The sequence below is a fragment of the Belonocnema kinseyi genome, chromosome 6 (assembly GCF_010883055.1).
Source record: "Belonocnema kinseyi isolate 2016_QV_RU_SX_M_011 chromosome 6, B_treatae_v1, whole genome shotgun sequence".
In the NCBI taxonomy this organism is placed as follows: Eukaryota; Metazoa; Arthropoda; class Insecta; order Hymenoptera; family Cynipidae; genus Belonocnema; species Belonocnema kinseyi.
In genome coordinates this window covers 74,524,663-74,541,152 of record NC_046662.1, presented here as the reverse complement: position 1 = coordinate 74,541,152, position 16,490 = coordinate 74,524,663, and the positions used below count along the sequence as shown (strand labels likewise).

The following is a 16,490-nucleotide window of genomic DNA, read 5'->3' as shown; positions in this document are numbered from 1 at the left end:
TTACTGCATTAGAGAGAAAAATTCCGGTCACTGAACCAAACTCTCGGTTATTCTCGGTTCCGAATTGATACAGATTTCAAACCAAATCAGATTAAAGGTGTGGTAAAGAAACATCTGCGTTATCACATTCTGTCAACACTTTAAACTAAGATTTCAATTCTATAGTGTTATTTATAATACCGACGTTATAGAAATTCGCTAATTCAAAGAAAAATGTATATCTGCTGCAAATTTATAGTGACATTTAAATTGCATTAAACCAGTTTGATTACAACTTCAGAATTTCCAATGAACAATGAAATCAAAGGTCAAAGTAAAAGCACTCAAAGTGGAACTCTGTTGAATTATAAAATTGAAGTTAAAACACTTTTCAATTCAAACACGCAATAATTAACACCTACGAAATGGAAGATTTTAACAGTTTTCAATGATCTAAATTAAGAAATAACAAAATAAATTTGTACATGTGCAAAAATGATTAATCAATTGTAATGTATAAGTAAAATTTTAACATTTTTATATATTAACCATTTTTTATATAGAACAACGAAAATTGTTGACGTCTCAAAAAATGCATTTAAAATTTTTTTAAATTAAATATGTACGCATAAAAATGAAGACTTAAATTGAAAAATTTTTTAAGTAAAAGTTTTTAAATTTACGCATTGTAAACTAAATCATTCTATAATTCAAAAGTTAACAATTGAACTTAAAATTTGAAAAAAGGATTGTTGTAACGAGATCTTGCATACATTATTGTCGAAAACCTAATTTGTCGCATCACTGCATGAATATGATTTTTAGTGATGTTTTTAGTTTCACTTTTGCAGATCTCAAAAAATTTTAATTAACTTTAGATTTTTGAAATTTTTGAAAGTTGTCAAAAAAGCTAGAATATTTTAAAGCAATTTCTTTAAATTTTCAGGATTAAACAAAATGAACAGTTCTAAAAGATATTAAAAGTTCATAAGCAATTGCAAAGATAATTTGAAAGTTCAAAAGATTTTTGAAAAATAAAAACTAAATTTAGATTTTTAAAAGTTTCAAAATAAAATGTTGCAGCTTATTAAGGATATTGAAAGGTTTTGAAAGATAATCAACAACTTTTCATAAGATTCTGGGAAAATATTTATTACTTTGTATTTTGAAAAATTAATTTTTAAAGAAAATTAAAAATTAGTGACAATCTAAAAATCCCCAACTGAAAAATTTCGGAATAACATAACTGCTGAAAGTTTATGATATTATCGAATTTGACAATTCCCGAATTTAATCAACTGAAAAATTTTTTAAAATAATAAATACAAAATATGCTGATCACATAAAAGTACTTTATTATTTAACAATTATCGAATTGCTCAAATTCGGGAATTTCCCCGTATTGGTAATTTTACGTATAAAAAATCTAAAGATTTTACGGACATTTTTTTAATTAAAAAAAAAAATTAATCATATATATCAAAATCCAAATTTAGTGGCATCGAGTAATTAGATTTACAATAACTGACCATTTTTTTATTTTCCTTGACCGTTCAAAATTTTTCTTTCAGGAATAAAAACTTTTCACTCAGAAGATCAATAATGTCAATGTAAAAAAAAGTATTTCTAAACTTATTTCCACCAAGACAAAAAGACGATTTTTTTAAACAAAGTTGAATTTACAAAACAAAATATGCATTTTCAACCAACATAACTAAACTTCCAACCAAAAAGGAACAGTTTTCAATAGCAACAAAAACACAAACTTTCGACATTTCAGTTAAATTTTTTGATCAATTAAAAAAAAATTGTTAATTCAAAAGGTTAATTTTCTATTCAAAAGATTAATTTCTTTTTATTAAAAGAAAGGAAAGAAAAACGCTTAATTATTCGTGTAATTTTAATTTAAAGTTTTATTTTTATTTTATTATAAAAATAATTTAAACAGTATTTTTTAATACAATTTCTGATCTTTATTTATCAATCATTTATTTATTTTACTATTTCTTAATATTATATTTGCTATTACCGGTTCAGGAAGTTTTACTCCAGCCTATCTAGTCCTTTTATTTTTTCCTGCGTGTCATTCTAATCAATTTAATTTTCTTTTTTTACTTTTCTTCAAAACTATAATATGAGAATTATAGAAAGGTATACATTATCGAAGTATATAATCTTCACTATTTTGACATTTTTTTCCCAATTCAATTTTCGAATTTTCGATCGCCGCGCTTCCGCGGAATACAAAAATGTGTTGATACAACGTTATTTCAGGCACGAAAGAAAGAAAATTTCAACCAAATTCTTGAAATTTTAAGGCATGAAGGCGAACTTTCTATAAAACAGTGATTTTTCAACTAAAAAGGATGATTTTTAAACAAATCGTTGAATTTGTAACCAAATAATACAATTGTTAACCAAGAAGAATGGCATTTCAACAAAAAATAGTTGGATTTTCTTATTGGGTTTTATTAACTCTGTTCGCATTTAACTGGAAAAACGAGAAAATGGTGAATGGAGCGTAATAGGGGAAAGCATGTGAAGCTTGCGATAAATACGAATTTTCATTCATTTTTATTACTTTTAAAATATGGCATAAAATAGATGAAACAGCGTATCAAAGAATAGTATATTAGCATTTTCAACCAACATAACTAAACTTCCAACCAAAAAGGAACATTTTTCAATAACAACAAAAATACAAACTTTCGACATTTCAGTTAAATTTTTTGATCAATTAAAAAAAAATTGTTAATTCAAAAGGTTAATTTTCTATTCAAAAGATTAATTTATAACAAAATATATTAATCTTCAACCAAATTTTGAACTTATAAAGGAATTTTCAAGGTAATAGTCAAATTTACAGTCAAAGCAATGAACTTTCGCCCAAAATATTCTACCACAGAAGACAAATATTTCAACAAAAAACATAAATCTTCAACCAAATCTGAAATAGTTAAATTTTCAGTCAAAAAAATTGACGGCAAATAAAATGTCAACAAAATATGGTAGTTAAATTTTAAACAAACAAAAAACTAAAATTGCCAATTATCAACAAAAATAATGAATTTGTAACATAGTAGTTCCACTTCTAACAAAACATATTTTAACAAAAAAATTTAGAACGTAAAAAGGTTTTTCAATCGCTGTCCATTAGGAGAAAAAACCTGAAATCAACGTAAAATTGACCGGATAATTTAAGCAAGAACTAAATAAAACATCCGGTGAATTAGAGATTTTTCCAGTTTTCTTTCCTAGCAATAAACAGAATTTTTTAAAGAAAGGGTAATTAATGTGCGCATAGCACGCTCAATGTTCTAGTTTTTCTAAAATTTTGTGAAATTCCCTGTCAAAAAATAATTTCACTGACACTTCCCAGTTTCCCGTTCCAGCGGCTACCCCGATTTTGTTATCTCGTGTGTATTATATTTATTATAAAAGGTTGAAATTTCTGTTCTAAGAACTAAAATTTAAACAAAACAAAATGAAATTAATTAGATGCAGCACAATAGTAAAAACAATAATTATATAGGTGTAAAACGTGAAGGACAAATGAAGATACTAATAATTATTTTTAGACAGACAAAAAAAACACATGCGAAACGAACAATATAACTTAAAAAAATATATAGCATCAAAGACCTACCCTGGAGCGATTATAATTTAAAGTTTTTCTTAAGGCAAAATGTGACATTATACAAAAACTGTACTATTTCCTGTCATAAATATTACAGCAACTTCTGCACGGATGACGGGGAACAACGAGGAAACAATTTTTTGGGTTAGCTGGGCATACCAATGCTCACAAAGTGGACAAAGATAGTTAAACTTGCTCTTTTTTTCATGTATCTCTCTTCAGGGTTTCAAACCCCAAAATTGAGTTACAACGCTTCTCTTAAGGTTAAACATTTCACAACATCGAGACTCCGTTTCTCGAACGACGCAAGACCGTGTCCGTGACTGACCGTATGACGTATCTCACGTATCTGGCGTTATGTTTAACTCCTTTAACTCCAAAGTTTCCAAAATAGATAGTCTTTCCGAAAAAAGAAAATAGTGAAATGAGAAAATAAAGGTCTGAGAAAACTAAAACTTGTATCAACTGCAAAATCCCAAAAAGTGAAGTTTCCTTTGTTGAATCAAGTGAAATTTAAAGGGAGCATCGTCTAGTCATTTCGAGGTTAGCTTCATCTTTTCGGAGTCTTTTTCCTCCAAGGATATTGTGACACGAAAAATGAAGAAAAAACAGCGTTTTAAGTCTTAAGTAGAGTCTCCTGAAATCCAGTTTTGAAAATTAATGAGGCTTTTGTGCAAAAACGACCAGAAGTAGATTGTGAAATTTGAGGTTTAGGTTGTTTGACATTAGTTCGTAAAAAGAACGAATTTTGACAGAAACCGGTCTGTTTTCACATAGTCCCCATGGTTTTTTTTTATTTTCCAAGCTGTTGGCGAATAAAACATGTAAGTTTTTCATTATTTATTACGTTGTTGTGTGTAGAACGATATACATGTCTGAAGATTAATCCTACTCGTGTCTGTCGAATTTTGGATTGAAGCTGGAGGATTCAAGCAGACCGACGCAGGATTAATATTGACTACTGTGTTCGTTGGTAAACATTTACAGGGCTGATCGAGATTACGATATAGGTCCAGCCACCGATATTCTTGTGAATGATTTTGATGACGAGCGAACACTAGACGAGGAAGAAGCCTTGGAAGGCCACGAAGACTCTCACAACGAGTTGTCAAATTTACAAAAGGTACTTTGAGTCATTCAATGTTCAAAATATTCTTCAAAATTCAGTTCGTAACGCTCAAAAGAGTTTATGGACAAATTGCTGGTAACTTTAGCTCTACATTGCCTAATTATGAAATTAAAATATATGCTTTAATTTAAAGTACTATAAAATATAATTAATAATCATGAATTTAAATAAATATCAAGATAGCTACATCGTCATTCATACAATTTCAATTTTAATCGCTTTTCAGTAATCTGTAACTTTTATTTAAATATAAGATTTTATTATAGCAGGAATTAGAAGCAAGGAAAACATTAAGTTATTGTGTGATTTTTTATCATAATCAGATGTTCTTAAAAAACATTCTGCAATTTTCATTCTTACTGGGGTCTTTCATTTTCGGTAGTGATCCATTTTGATGTTTACAATTAAGAATTCGCTGTCTTGTTTAGTTTTGAATGTTTATAATATAAAATTATAAAATTTGAAAAGGTTTTTTAAATAGGTCTAGATTGAAGATTTGCCATTGAAGATCCTTACATTTCTAATGTGTATATTTATAAAGTGTTCTAGTTCTGAATGTTTTTTAAATTTTAACGATTTGCAATGTTAAATTGTTAAATTTGGAAGGTTTACAATTAAAAACTCTTTAATTTTAAGGATGTTCGAATAAATATTCTTGAATTTTGACACTTTTGGTGATTTTGAAGATCAAATGTCAAGTTTTTAAATCTAAATCTTCCAAATTGATTAAATTTCGACTTTAAATCATAAAATTTACAGCTATTTTAATTGTAAATCTTAAAATTTGCATAACTTTGAATTCCAAATTGTCAAAATAAAAAAACTTAATTTAAAAAATGTTTATATATAAATTTTTACATTTGTATGATTTTGAAGATCAAATGTCAAGTTTTTAAATCTAAATCTTCAAAATTGGATAAATTTCGACTTTAAATCGAAAAAAGTACAGCTATTTTGATTGCAAATCTTAAAATTTGCATAATTTTTAATTGTTCAAATTAAAAACTTTTCAATTGTAAAAATGTATAAATAGACATTTTTACACTTGGATGATTTTGAAGATCAAAAGTCAAGTTTTCAAATCTTAGTCTTCAAAATTTAATACATTTCGAATTTAAAGAATTAAAATTACGGAATTTTTAGTTGTAAAACTTAAAACTTGCATAATTTTAATTGTAAATTGCCAAAATAAAAATCTTCAATTTTAAAGATTTACAATTCAAAATTCTATAATTTTGTAAAGTTTAAATTGAAAACTTCAATGTTAAGGAATGATTAAATACAAATTCTTAAATTTAGATAATATCGAAAATCAAGGGTCAAAGTTTCAATTCTAAATCATTCAAATTAAAGAAATTTCTAAAGTTATTCATCAACAATACAGAATTTTTTATTTAAAATTTTCAAAATAAAAAGTTCTCAATTTTTCAAAGATTTGCAATTCAAAGTCCTGTAATTTTGAATAGTCGCAATGAAAAATTGTTAAATTTTTAAAATATAGAATTGAATATTATTCATTTGTGAAGATTGGTATTCTAATGAATGTACTTTTGAACACTGTTTGTTTAAACAATTTAAAATACATCAATTTTGAAGTTTTCAACTGAATACTCTTTTATTTTAAATATGAATAAATAAAAAATTTTAAATTTGGATGACTTTGGAAATAAAAAGTCAAGTTTTCAATTCTAAATCGAAGAAATTACGAATGTAAAGCATCAAAATGACAGAATTTTAAATTGTAAATTGTCCAAATAAAAAATTCTTCAATTAAACAAATTTACAATATAAAGTTCAACAATTTGGAAGAGTTACAATTGAAATTACTTAAATATAAAACAGCATATTATTCAATTTTTAAGATTTATATATCAAAAATACGTTTTTTTAATAGTTCATTTTTGAAGATTTACAATTAAAAATTGTTCAATTTTAACGATTTGATATTTAAAATTCTTCAATTTTGTTTATTTGGAATCGAAGACTTCAATATTTAGTGTATGTAATAGAAAATCATGCAGTTTTGATTTTTTTTAATAGTTCAATTTTGAAGATGTGAAATTGAAATGTATTCAATTTTATTGGTTCGCAATGAAAATTCTTTAAACGTGAACAGTACAAATGACAGTGTTACATTTGTAACATTAGTTTCCGTATATAAAAAAAGAAAATATGCAGTAATCGCAAAAATTGAAGTAGAAACCGAATTTCATAAAATGTGAAATTGCCGCATATTAATAAATTGTCAAACTGGGCGATAGAAAAGAAAATCCTGGGACAAAAGAGCGCACGGAAATATAGTAGCTTCCTTGTTGACAATATGAATGAATTAATTTTAAGATTATTAGATATAATCATCACTTGTTATTTTTCTTTTAATTTGTCAGTTAAAAAACAATTCTTTTTTTAATTTTTTGTGTCAGACCCTAAAGAAAAAAATGATTTTTATGATATTACTGCTTGGTAACGAAATGAATGTTTCTTCCTAACTTGTCTTCATTTGAGAAGCTAAACAACGAACTAAACAATTCTATCAATTCCAGGAAGGTGACATGCCATTAAAAGACTTGCTTGCAATGTACGGCTTGCGAGATTCCTCAGTAGAAAATTCAAACAGTTCTGACCGGATGGTCCTCCTCCCAACGGGGGATGCAGAATTGAAGGATAAAATGGATGAAGACGAGGAAGAAGACGAAGAAGAAGAGGAGGAGGAGGAAGAAGAAGACGATGACGATGAACCCTCGAACAACGAACCAGATCTAAAACAATTCTATACAGAAATGGTGAAAAAAGAAGAGATGAAAGAAATCAACGCAGCTCGAGTGGTGAGTGGTGGAAATAATAACAGAGGAACTGAAAATTCGTGTGTGATTGGCGCTGGTTGTGGCAGCGAGTCGAACATCACAGGAGGAGGAAATACGAGAAATGATAATAATGGCGTTTCTGGAGGCAGTGGAAGTGGTGGAAACGAGGCAGGCAATGGAGCAGAAGGCAATGATGGAATGGAGACTGGGGGTGGAAATAGTGGAGGTGGCGGAGGTGGAAGTAATGGAGGCAGTGGAGGAAGTGGTTGTGGATCTTCGAGACTGCTTCGAAGTGTGTCGAGACCTCAGAGTGAAGAAGAGGAAGACGATTGTGATTACAGCCCTGACGAGGAAGAATGGAAGAAAACTATTATGGTTTGTATTTTCAACAATTATTCTTTAAGATGGGTGGTGACTGAATCTTGGCGATAAAGTAACTATGAATAAATATCCAATTATTTTGGTTTTATTTACAGGTCGGGAGTGATTACCAGGCGGCGATACCAGAAGGTCTTTGTAAATACGATGATGCTCTGCCCTACGAAAACGAGGATAAAATGCTCTGGAATCCTAGCCACATCGCTGAATTAGAAACGGAAGAATTCTTGGAACGAGCCCAATTACCTGCTGTTAAGGGAAGCACCTTACCAGCAGGTTCACATATAAGGGACGACGAGCAAGCTCTTTATTTGTTATTGCAATGTGGATACAATTTGGAAGAAGCTCTCCGAAGACGCAGAATGAACGTTTTACCCCAGACCGATTCCGTCAGTCTTTGGTCAGAGGAAGAATGCCATAACTTTGAATCTGGATTGAGAAATTACGGCAAAGACTTTCATCTCATCCAAAAGAATAAGGTACGTCACTTTTGTTAGAGGAAGGCAGTTTCGAATCTAATCTTCTCAAATAAATATAGATTTTTTATTTAATTTATTAGAGTTTGCTAAAATTGAAAAGATCTGTCTCTTTTTGCTATCTTGATTGGTAGTAAACAAAATTTTTCAGGTGAGGACAAGATCGGTTGGTGAACTCGTGCAGTTTTATTACTTGTGGAAAAAGACTGAAAGGCATGATATTTTTACCTACAAGGCTCGCTTGGAAAAGAAGAAGTACGCTCTTCATCCTGGCATCACGTGAGTTTGCCTGAATGTTTGAATTTTATATAAAAATATTTTCCATAAGTTAGGATTCACAGTCCGTCCCCTTTTTTACCTAATCCCCCGTTTTCCCCAGAAACTAAAAAATCCCCTAAAACACCTAAAATCGTAAATTTTGACCCAATTTCCCCTGTTCTCCCATATTTTTACAAGATTTCGATTATTTTAGTTTAGTCTCATAAACAGAAACTCATGAAATTAGAAAGCAAGACGCTTGGAAATAGCTTCTTTTTGATGATACCCATTTCAAATATTTCATGAACGATTTATCTGCTATTTTTTTTAAATTTAAGGCCATTGAACATGACCTCAAAAAAATTTTTTCATTTTATCAAACCCAACTTACGGTCAGACGAAACGCGATATCGAATGGAAAATTTGGAAACTTAAAGAAGAAGTACTAAGAAACCTTTGTCTGGTCCTAAATTTTTACAATTATAAAAATTTTTTTTGTAACAATATTTTGTCGTTGCTTTTTTCACAATTATAAAAATTTAGAACCAGACTAACGTTTTTTAGTGCTTCTCATTTAATTTCCCAAAATTTCAGCTCAATATCACGTTTCGTGTGATGTACAGGCATCACAAGCTAAAATGCTCTAAACATATTTTCAGCAGAATAGATACATTCTTAACGAACTAGATTGAACTTTCAACCATAAAGATGAATTTTCTATCAACAAAGAGTAATTTTCCACAAAATACTTTATATTTCGTTAAAAAAATTATTTTTTAATTAAATATTAAATTTTTCAGCCAAATACTTCAATTTTCAAGCCAAAAAGACCAATTTTCTATAAAATAGATTAAATTTTCAAACCGACAGTAAATTTTCAGCATAAAAGTTCATTTTCAACAAACAAACACGAATATTCCACAAAAGAGTTAAATTTACGCCAAAAAGGTGAATCTTCAACTAAGACAGATTTTTCAGTCAAGAAATAAAAAAAATCCAACCAAACTGTTGATTTTTTAAGCCAAAGAACGAATATTTTACAAACCAGTTAAATTTTCTTCCAGGAGAAATGAATTTTCGACCATAAATTTAAATCTACACAAAATATTTGAATTCGCATGCCAAAAAGATGAGTTTTCAACAGAATAATTGAAGCCTCGGCTGAAATAACGTTGTATCAACACACATTTTGTTTCCATGGACTTCTATGTATATAAGTTTTTCTTTTAACTGTTTCTCTATTCCACGGAAGCGCTGCGATCGACAATTAAAAAATTAAATTCGGAATGAAATGTCAAAATAGTCGATTAATTTACTTCTGTTTACTTCGCATCTATCTCTCAGTTAAACGCAAAAGTGTGCATATTTAATTCTAATGTAGAATTTTTGGAGGATAAGAATAGAAAATTAAATTCGTTTAAGAGTGTCGAGAAAAAATTTCAAAGTTGAATTCGGAATATTTCAATTAATAAAAATGAAAATAATTAGGTTAGATCATTTACAAATTTGGTCCTACACATATTGTAAAAAATACAAATATAATTTATCGTCTTTTTATTAAAAGAAAGGAAAGAAAAACGCTTAATTATTCGTGTAATTTTAATTTAAAGTTTTATTTTTATTTTATTATAAAAATAATTTAAACAGTATTTTTTAATACAATTTCTGATCATTATTTATCAATCATTTATTTATTTTATTATTTCTTAATATTATATTTGCTATTACCGGTTCAGGAAGTTTTACTCCAGCCTATCTAGTCCTTTTATTTTTTCCTGCGTGTCATTCTAATCAATTTAATTTTCTTTTTTTACTTTTCTTCAAAACTATAATATGAGAATTATAGAAAGGTATACATTATCGAAGTATATAACCTTCACTATTTTGACATTTTTTTTCCCAATTCAATTTTCGAATTTTCGATCGCCGCACTTCCGCGGAATACAAAAATGTGTTGATACAACGTTATTTCAGGCACGAAAGAAAGAAAATTTCAACCAAATTCTTGAAGTTTTAAGCCATGAAGGCGAACTTTCTATAAAACAGTGATTTTTCAACTAAAAAGGATGATTTTTAAACAAATCGTTGAATTTGTAAACAAATAATACAATTGTTAACCAAGAAGAATGACATTTCAACAAAAAATAGTTGGATTTTCTTATTGGGTTTTATTAACTCAGTTCGCATTTAACTGGAAAAACGAGAAAATGGGGAATAGAGCGTAATAGTGGAAAGCATGTGAAGCTTGCGATAAACACGAATTTTCATTCATTTTTATTACTTTTAAAATATGGCATAAAATAGATGAAACAGCGTATCAAAGAATAGTATATTAGTTGTGTTTGTCGAAGCGAAATTTCAGTCATCTAAAACAATACGCAAGAAAGTAGCATATGTTAGGACAATCTATCAAAATATAGTTAATTTTAAGTTGATTGTTGTACGGCTTGCTCCTTAAATGTGAGCAAGCTGCGTATTTTAAAACATTGCTATTTTCATAATTTTGTTATTTTCGTGAAAAATAAATTTCTCAATTCCTGTTCTTTTTTTCACTATGATTTTTTTAGATGGCATTAAACATTTTTTTGAACATCTGAAAACTCTCAGCTGAAAAAATACATTAGAAACAAATTTAAACGTTTTAGAAAACAAAAAATGGAATGGCGCTACTGTTCAATATTCAGGAGATCCTAGCCATATAATATACAAAGTTTTTAATAATGAATCAAATCCCGTTTTTACCAAAAATTCAACTACTAAGCCGCTGTGATTACAGACAAATGAAAAATCCTTCAAATCTTTTCAAGAGATATTTTTACTGAAATACAAATTAAAACAACTAAAAATTAAATTAATAAATTGAACAAATCTTCTGACTTTTCAAAATGAGTGTGAATGGAGTAATAGAAAAATATGAAATGTTTCCTTATTCAAATATCTGTACATCAGTCTAAATAGAAATATAATCTGAGAAAAATTTCACTTGCAAGCAGGGACTATATGGACAGATTCTTGGAAGAACAGGAAGGAGTTCGAGACCGTAGCAGTTCGCCAAACGTAAATAGCAGTTTATTATACGGAGATGCGAAGCGACAAAGAACAAATGCAAATATGACGAATAACGAGGATTCGAAATCTCTAGACCTTTGGGACGGTGCACCAGCTCCAGGATCAACTCCAGGAATCGGGGCTGCAAATCCAAGCGGCGTCGATCCCTTGGCGATCGATTTTAATAGTTCAGCACCTGCACCATTGCAGCCACCTCAGCATTCAGCAACGCCGGTTACGACTTTGCAAAATTCGAATGCAACATCTGCAACCTTCAATTCTACCCGAGGTCACATGGAATATGGGTTAGCGTCGAAGGGAAACGCAGAAGGTGGCGGCACCTGGTCTCCTTCGTCCTCGTCACCACCTTCTCAGCGAAATGCGCATCAGCCGAACAATAATCACCTCCTAACCTCCTCGAGCAACGTCTCCACCGGGAATGAAACGGCACGATCACCTGAAAATATTTTACCCCATTTACCACCTTAGCGTCGCTCCTCGCTTTCGATTTCCTCCCTGAAGGACGCGTTGAACGCGCCGCCAAACGTTCATCGCTTCTCAAAGCACTAGCATCACTAAAATCGTAATACGCATTCGTTAAGCACCCACGAATTATATTTTTCTACTCTACAGTAATTATTATTATCGATTATTATCGATCGTTCGAATGCGGGTGACATGGAAGCGCGTTAAGAGTCTCGACTCTGCGATTACTTCACTGAGAAAAAAATATCGTTGGATTTACAGTCGGGGATATTTTTTTACTAGTGTTTTTTTAGGCAGATGAATTCGAGATCCTAGTTCTTGTACAGACTGATTTCTACGAGGAGTGTCCTCTTGTATTTTTAAAGATGATGGCATTCTGCGTTCTGTATTGATTAATGAGTATTCTTTATGCTTTCGTGAATCAGTAACGCTTCTGAGGTGAATGCTTTACAATCGTGTATATTTCTGCTTTTCTTTTTGTTCCTATTTTGTAATTTAAGAGAATTTTGGACGATAAGAAGTGTAAAAAATTGTAAATGACGAAGTATAGTGTTCTATTCTGAAACATTTTAACGATCGTTCAAACGATTTTGATCACATCGAGTGATAAGAAAAATGAAATATTATTGTCTTTATGCACGACTTATCGATTAGTCGATACCCTTTACGACGATATGTACCTAGAACGATCAGATTAAATGAATATTGTAATATTATTCACGTTTTTTTCTCTGTATTATAGTACTATTTTTGGAACACATTTCAGCAAAAAATTTTCTTTTACATTTACATTTGATGATTCTAAAACACAAATATATTTCCTGATACAATTGAGGACAGTTTTGGAATTTGCTTTAAAAATTTGTTCTTTTTTTTTGTTTAATTAGACTGAAAAAATAAGTATTCTCAGCCTATAAAATTAGAAACATTTCGGAAGTATTTTCGGGAGTTTTTCTCGATTGTACTAAATCGCAAATTAAATGTGTTTTGATAGGTATGTTATTACTCTCAGTTTTTTCTATCACGACAGATCACGAAGCATTGAAGAGCTTTATCCAAATATTTAAAAAAAACTACATACCGGTTTTAATATTCCTTTAACCTGTGATCGTAAACGAAATAAAACCCAGGGTGATATTGCTTTGCGACTTTTTAAAAAAGCTATTGAACTAAAGTGCAAATTGTAATGTTTTCCTAAATTTGAAATCATAAGCATTTTCCTATGCTTTTGAACTCATTTTGAATGTATATCCTAGCAAAAATAATTCTACAATTGTTTTCTCAGATTGTGCAAGAAGTTGAGTTTGGAGTACAAAAATTAGAACAATTTGAAGTCATCTCATTTGTAAAAAAGAAAAATAATTTTAAGAAAATCTACATTTAAGAGAATTTTTATAGATAATTCATGATCAAGTGTTTCATATACAGTGAAACCCTTTAATAGCCCTCCCTTCTATAGCGCTTCTAAAATTGAATTTGTTTCTCAGCAGTAAATATTATTTAAAATTTTTACAATTTATTTGTTCCAACAATTGAATTTCTCGCACTATGCAAATGCATTTTTTCAAATCATTTTAACAATTTACTATGCTTCCAAATAAATTTACGTTTGAAATGAGCACATAAACATTAATAATTGTTTATTATCACAGATGTTATTTCAAATCTAAATTTCAAGAAAACATAATTTGATCTATCTTTCTAAATCATACGTTAATAATAATTTTATCTAAAAATCTTCAATTTTTGAGATTTTTTAAGAACTTTTTTAAATAAAATGAATGAGTTTATGAACATAGCATAATTTTTATCGAGTTTATTACGTTTATGATCGAATTGAGTCCCAGGTTCAAGGTATACACTACCTGAAGAAAAGTGCGTGTAATTGGGGTCACGGATTTTGATGATTTTTGGTGAGCGAAGAGGGCTTAATATGAGATGAAAAAAGCCTACACCGTTTGCCTAGATAGAAAGTAGTTTACGATAAAAAAGGGTTGCAAGAAATCCGCGTGGAATTACTATCGGTCAAATTGTGTAGTTATCGAGCCAGCCGCGACGGAGTAATGGTCTAAGAACTGGATTCTAGCTTCGAGAGTGCCTCCATGCCTTCGCGTGCTTGCACTTTTTTGAAAATAATTTAAACGTGAATATGCATAAATATTATAAAAATAATATTACATATTTTTAAAATTAATTTTAAAACTCGAAAAATTATTATTTCTGACACAAAGTTTTGTTTATCAACAATGTGATGTTTATAGTACGTAATAAATTATTTTAAAGCAATAAACATTATTATTTTGCAATATTTCTACATTCTATGCAGCGTAAAGTTAATTTAAAAAAATTATACGCTTAAAAAATAAATTGAAAAAACATAAAAATATAGAAGCGGGATTTGGATTACAAGTATTGATATTTAAAATGAAGGCGTTCGATATTAGGTCTAGAAAATATTATTTTATCGTTGAAAATATATATACAAATATCCTTTGATATCTTTCTACATTTTAGGAGCGAAAAATTGATGGACACGTATGTGATCCTAGACATAAATTTGAAATTAAATATTTGTGAGTGAAATATACATTCGAGCCGCGGTACTGCGAACATTTTGTACATGTCCGCCCTCAATAGTGAGAACACGGGAGGGGAACCCATTCCTCCGACTATTTACTATGTTCAAATATGTGTAGATGATACGTGTGTGTACTGTGTTGCGCAAGTGTCAAGTGTTTACACCCTGGCAGTTTGTAGTGTCAATTTGAATATTTATTTTTAAAATGATTAAAATGGACGTAGCAAAAAAAAACGTTGCAAGACATCACAAACATCAAATCTTCCACCGTAAGTATCGAATATATTTGTTTACGAATCTTAAAATCTATATGATAAAACCATATGGATTTTTTAGCTGAGTTTTTAAATGTGAAGAATCTATTCACACACAAAAAATCCCTAAAAAGTAAAAGCTGTCAATGATAACCTTTAACGTAGTCGATTTTCATTTTCTGACGAAGAACAAAAAGATCTTTCATTCAATACAAAATTATTGATCCTTCAAGAACTCGAAATGGGCATAAGAAATTCTCATTTGTGCCAAAAATATGCAGTTAAGCCATCGACGATTTCCTCGATTCGCACAAGAGCGAACGAAATCAAGGAAAAAGCTTCGAAAATAGAGCTAAATGAAGGATCGCTGGAGCAAAAACGATTAAAGACAAATGATTTGGACCTCTTAGAACGCACTGTTTATGCTTGGCTGTGTGAAAAGCGAATGTCTGGTCACTCCGTGTCAGGCAAATTATTAGCTGAAAAAGCTTTGATGATCGGAACGAAACTGAAGTCCCTGGCCATAAACAGAAAAAGGGAAACATAACAGTGATGTTATGTACAAACACGTCCGGCTCATTTCGCGTGCCTCCACTTTACATTGGTACCGCTCAAAAGCCCCGATGTATTAAAGTTGACACGAATTTGCCTTGCGAATACAGAGGAACCAAAAAAGCATGGATGACGAGCGAAGTTTTTTTGGACAGGTTCCTTCTGTTTCTGGACGACTCGAGAACTCATCTTTCTGCCGAGGAATTAAATAAGATCGACGAAAAATGCTTTGTCGTGTTTCTCCCACCTAACTGCACGAGTCTCATCCAGCCGATGGACATGGGAGTAATTTCTGCCCCAAAAAGGCGTTACAGGACAGCGTTTCTTCAAGAATTGTTGATCTCCGAGTGCAAGGACAAGAACGAAGTGGAAAAGGGGGAGGGTCGGTAAGGCCGGTTTTTGGCCTAATTTATTTTTGGACCAAAAAATCTGAAAAAATCATGGTAGTATCTTATAAGTATCTTGAGTCGATTGCACGCTAAACGGACTACCCCCCAGCCACCCCCACCCCCCCTACAAATATAGGAAACACCACTACCCACCAACTGTATTTTCGAGAGATTTGACACTCTTAGACATGTATTCTGAGGTTAGCTCGGGTTTACTATGGTTTTCGGGGTCGCCGAATACAAATCTGGCGTCCTTTGACTTTTATCGCGTCATGTTCAAGGTCATTGGAAGGTGAAATCGAGAGAAAACGGTAAAAAATCCAAAAAAATACGTTATAGGTTTTTGGAGTCGCTAATTACTATTCCGTCATCCGTTGAACTCTATCGCTTCAGGTTCAAGGTCATTTGAAGGTCAAATCTAGAAAAAACGGTAAAAAATTTTTAAAAAATATGTTATAGGTTTTTGGGGTCGCTGATTACGAACCTGGTGTCCGCTGACCTTTATCGCGTCAGGTTCAAGGT

At 30.5% G+C, this 16,490-nt stretch overlaps 3 protein-coding genes across 6 annotated transcripts in view; 2 read left to right on the top strand and 1 right to left on the bottom strand.

Annotated features, from left to right (window-relative positions):
- Positions 1-3,792, bottom strand: part of LOC117174098 (carnitine O-palmitoyltransferase 2, mitochondrial-like) — a 9,295-nt gene extending 5,503 nt beyond the window's left edge. Inside the window, exon 1 of the mRNA XM_033362838.1 lies at positions 3,626-3,792. Within this exon, the coding sequence (XP_033218729.1) occupies positions 3,626-3,673 (48 nt within the window). The 5' untranslated portion in view covers positions 3,674-3,792. The remainder of the gene's footprint in view (positions 1-3,625) is intronic.
- Positions 3,793-3,939: 147 nt separating this feature from the next.
- LOC117174099 (mesoderm induction early response protein 1) lies at positions 3,940-12,911 on the top strand. 4 transcript variants are annotated; one of them, XM_033362842.1, is made up of 6 exons: positions 3,940-4,440; positions 4,627-4,739; positions 7,289-7,924; positions 8,026-8,406; positions 8,555-8,682; positions 11,652-12,911. In XM_033362842.1, exons 3-6 carry the CDS (start codon positions 7,298-7,300, stop codon positions 12,196-12,198), a joined length of 1,683 nt encoding a protein of 560 aa, XP_033218733.1. In that variant the 5' UTR covers positions 3,940-4,440; positions 4,627-4,739; positions 7,289-7,297; the 3' UTR covers positions 12,199-12,911. The 4 variants fall into 4 exon arrangements, with proteins under 4 accessions (XP_033218733.1, XP_033218731.1, XP_033218730.1 ...); XM_033362840.1 differs by having other exon boundaries at positions 4,604-4,739; positions 11,655-12,911; XM_033362839.1 differs by having other exon boundaries at positions 4,604-4,739.
- Positions 12,912-15,579: 2,668 nt separating this feature from the next.
- Positions 15,580-15,969, top strand: LOC117175445 (tigger transposable element-derived protein 6-like). Its single transcript, XM_033365153.1, has one exon. The coding sequence runs from the start codon at positions 15,580-15,582 to the stop codon at positions 15,967-15,969; it is 390 nt and encodes a 129-aa protein (XP_033221044.1).
- The last annotated feature ends 521 nt before the right edge of the window (positions 15,970-16,490 follow it).

Bases quoted from the DNA above. Each gene is read 5' to 3' on its own strand.
- LOC117175445 (XM_033365153.1), top strand. From the start codon at position 15,580: ATGTTATGTACAAACACGTCCGGCTCATTTCGCGTGCCTCCACTTTAC.
- LOC117174099 (XM_033362839.1), top strand. The intron at 7,925-8,025 runs GTTTGTATTTTC...TTTTATTTACAG, and splicing joins AATGGAAGAAAACTATTATG to GTCGGGAGTGATTACCAGGC. The intron at 8,407-8,554 runs GTACGTCACTTT...AAAATTTTTCAG, and splicing joins ATCTCATCCAAAAGAATAAG to GTGAGGACAAGATCGGTTGG.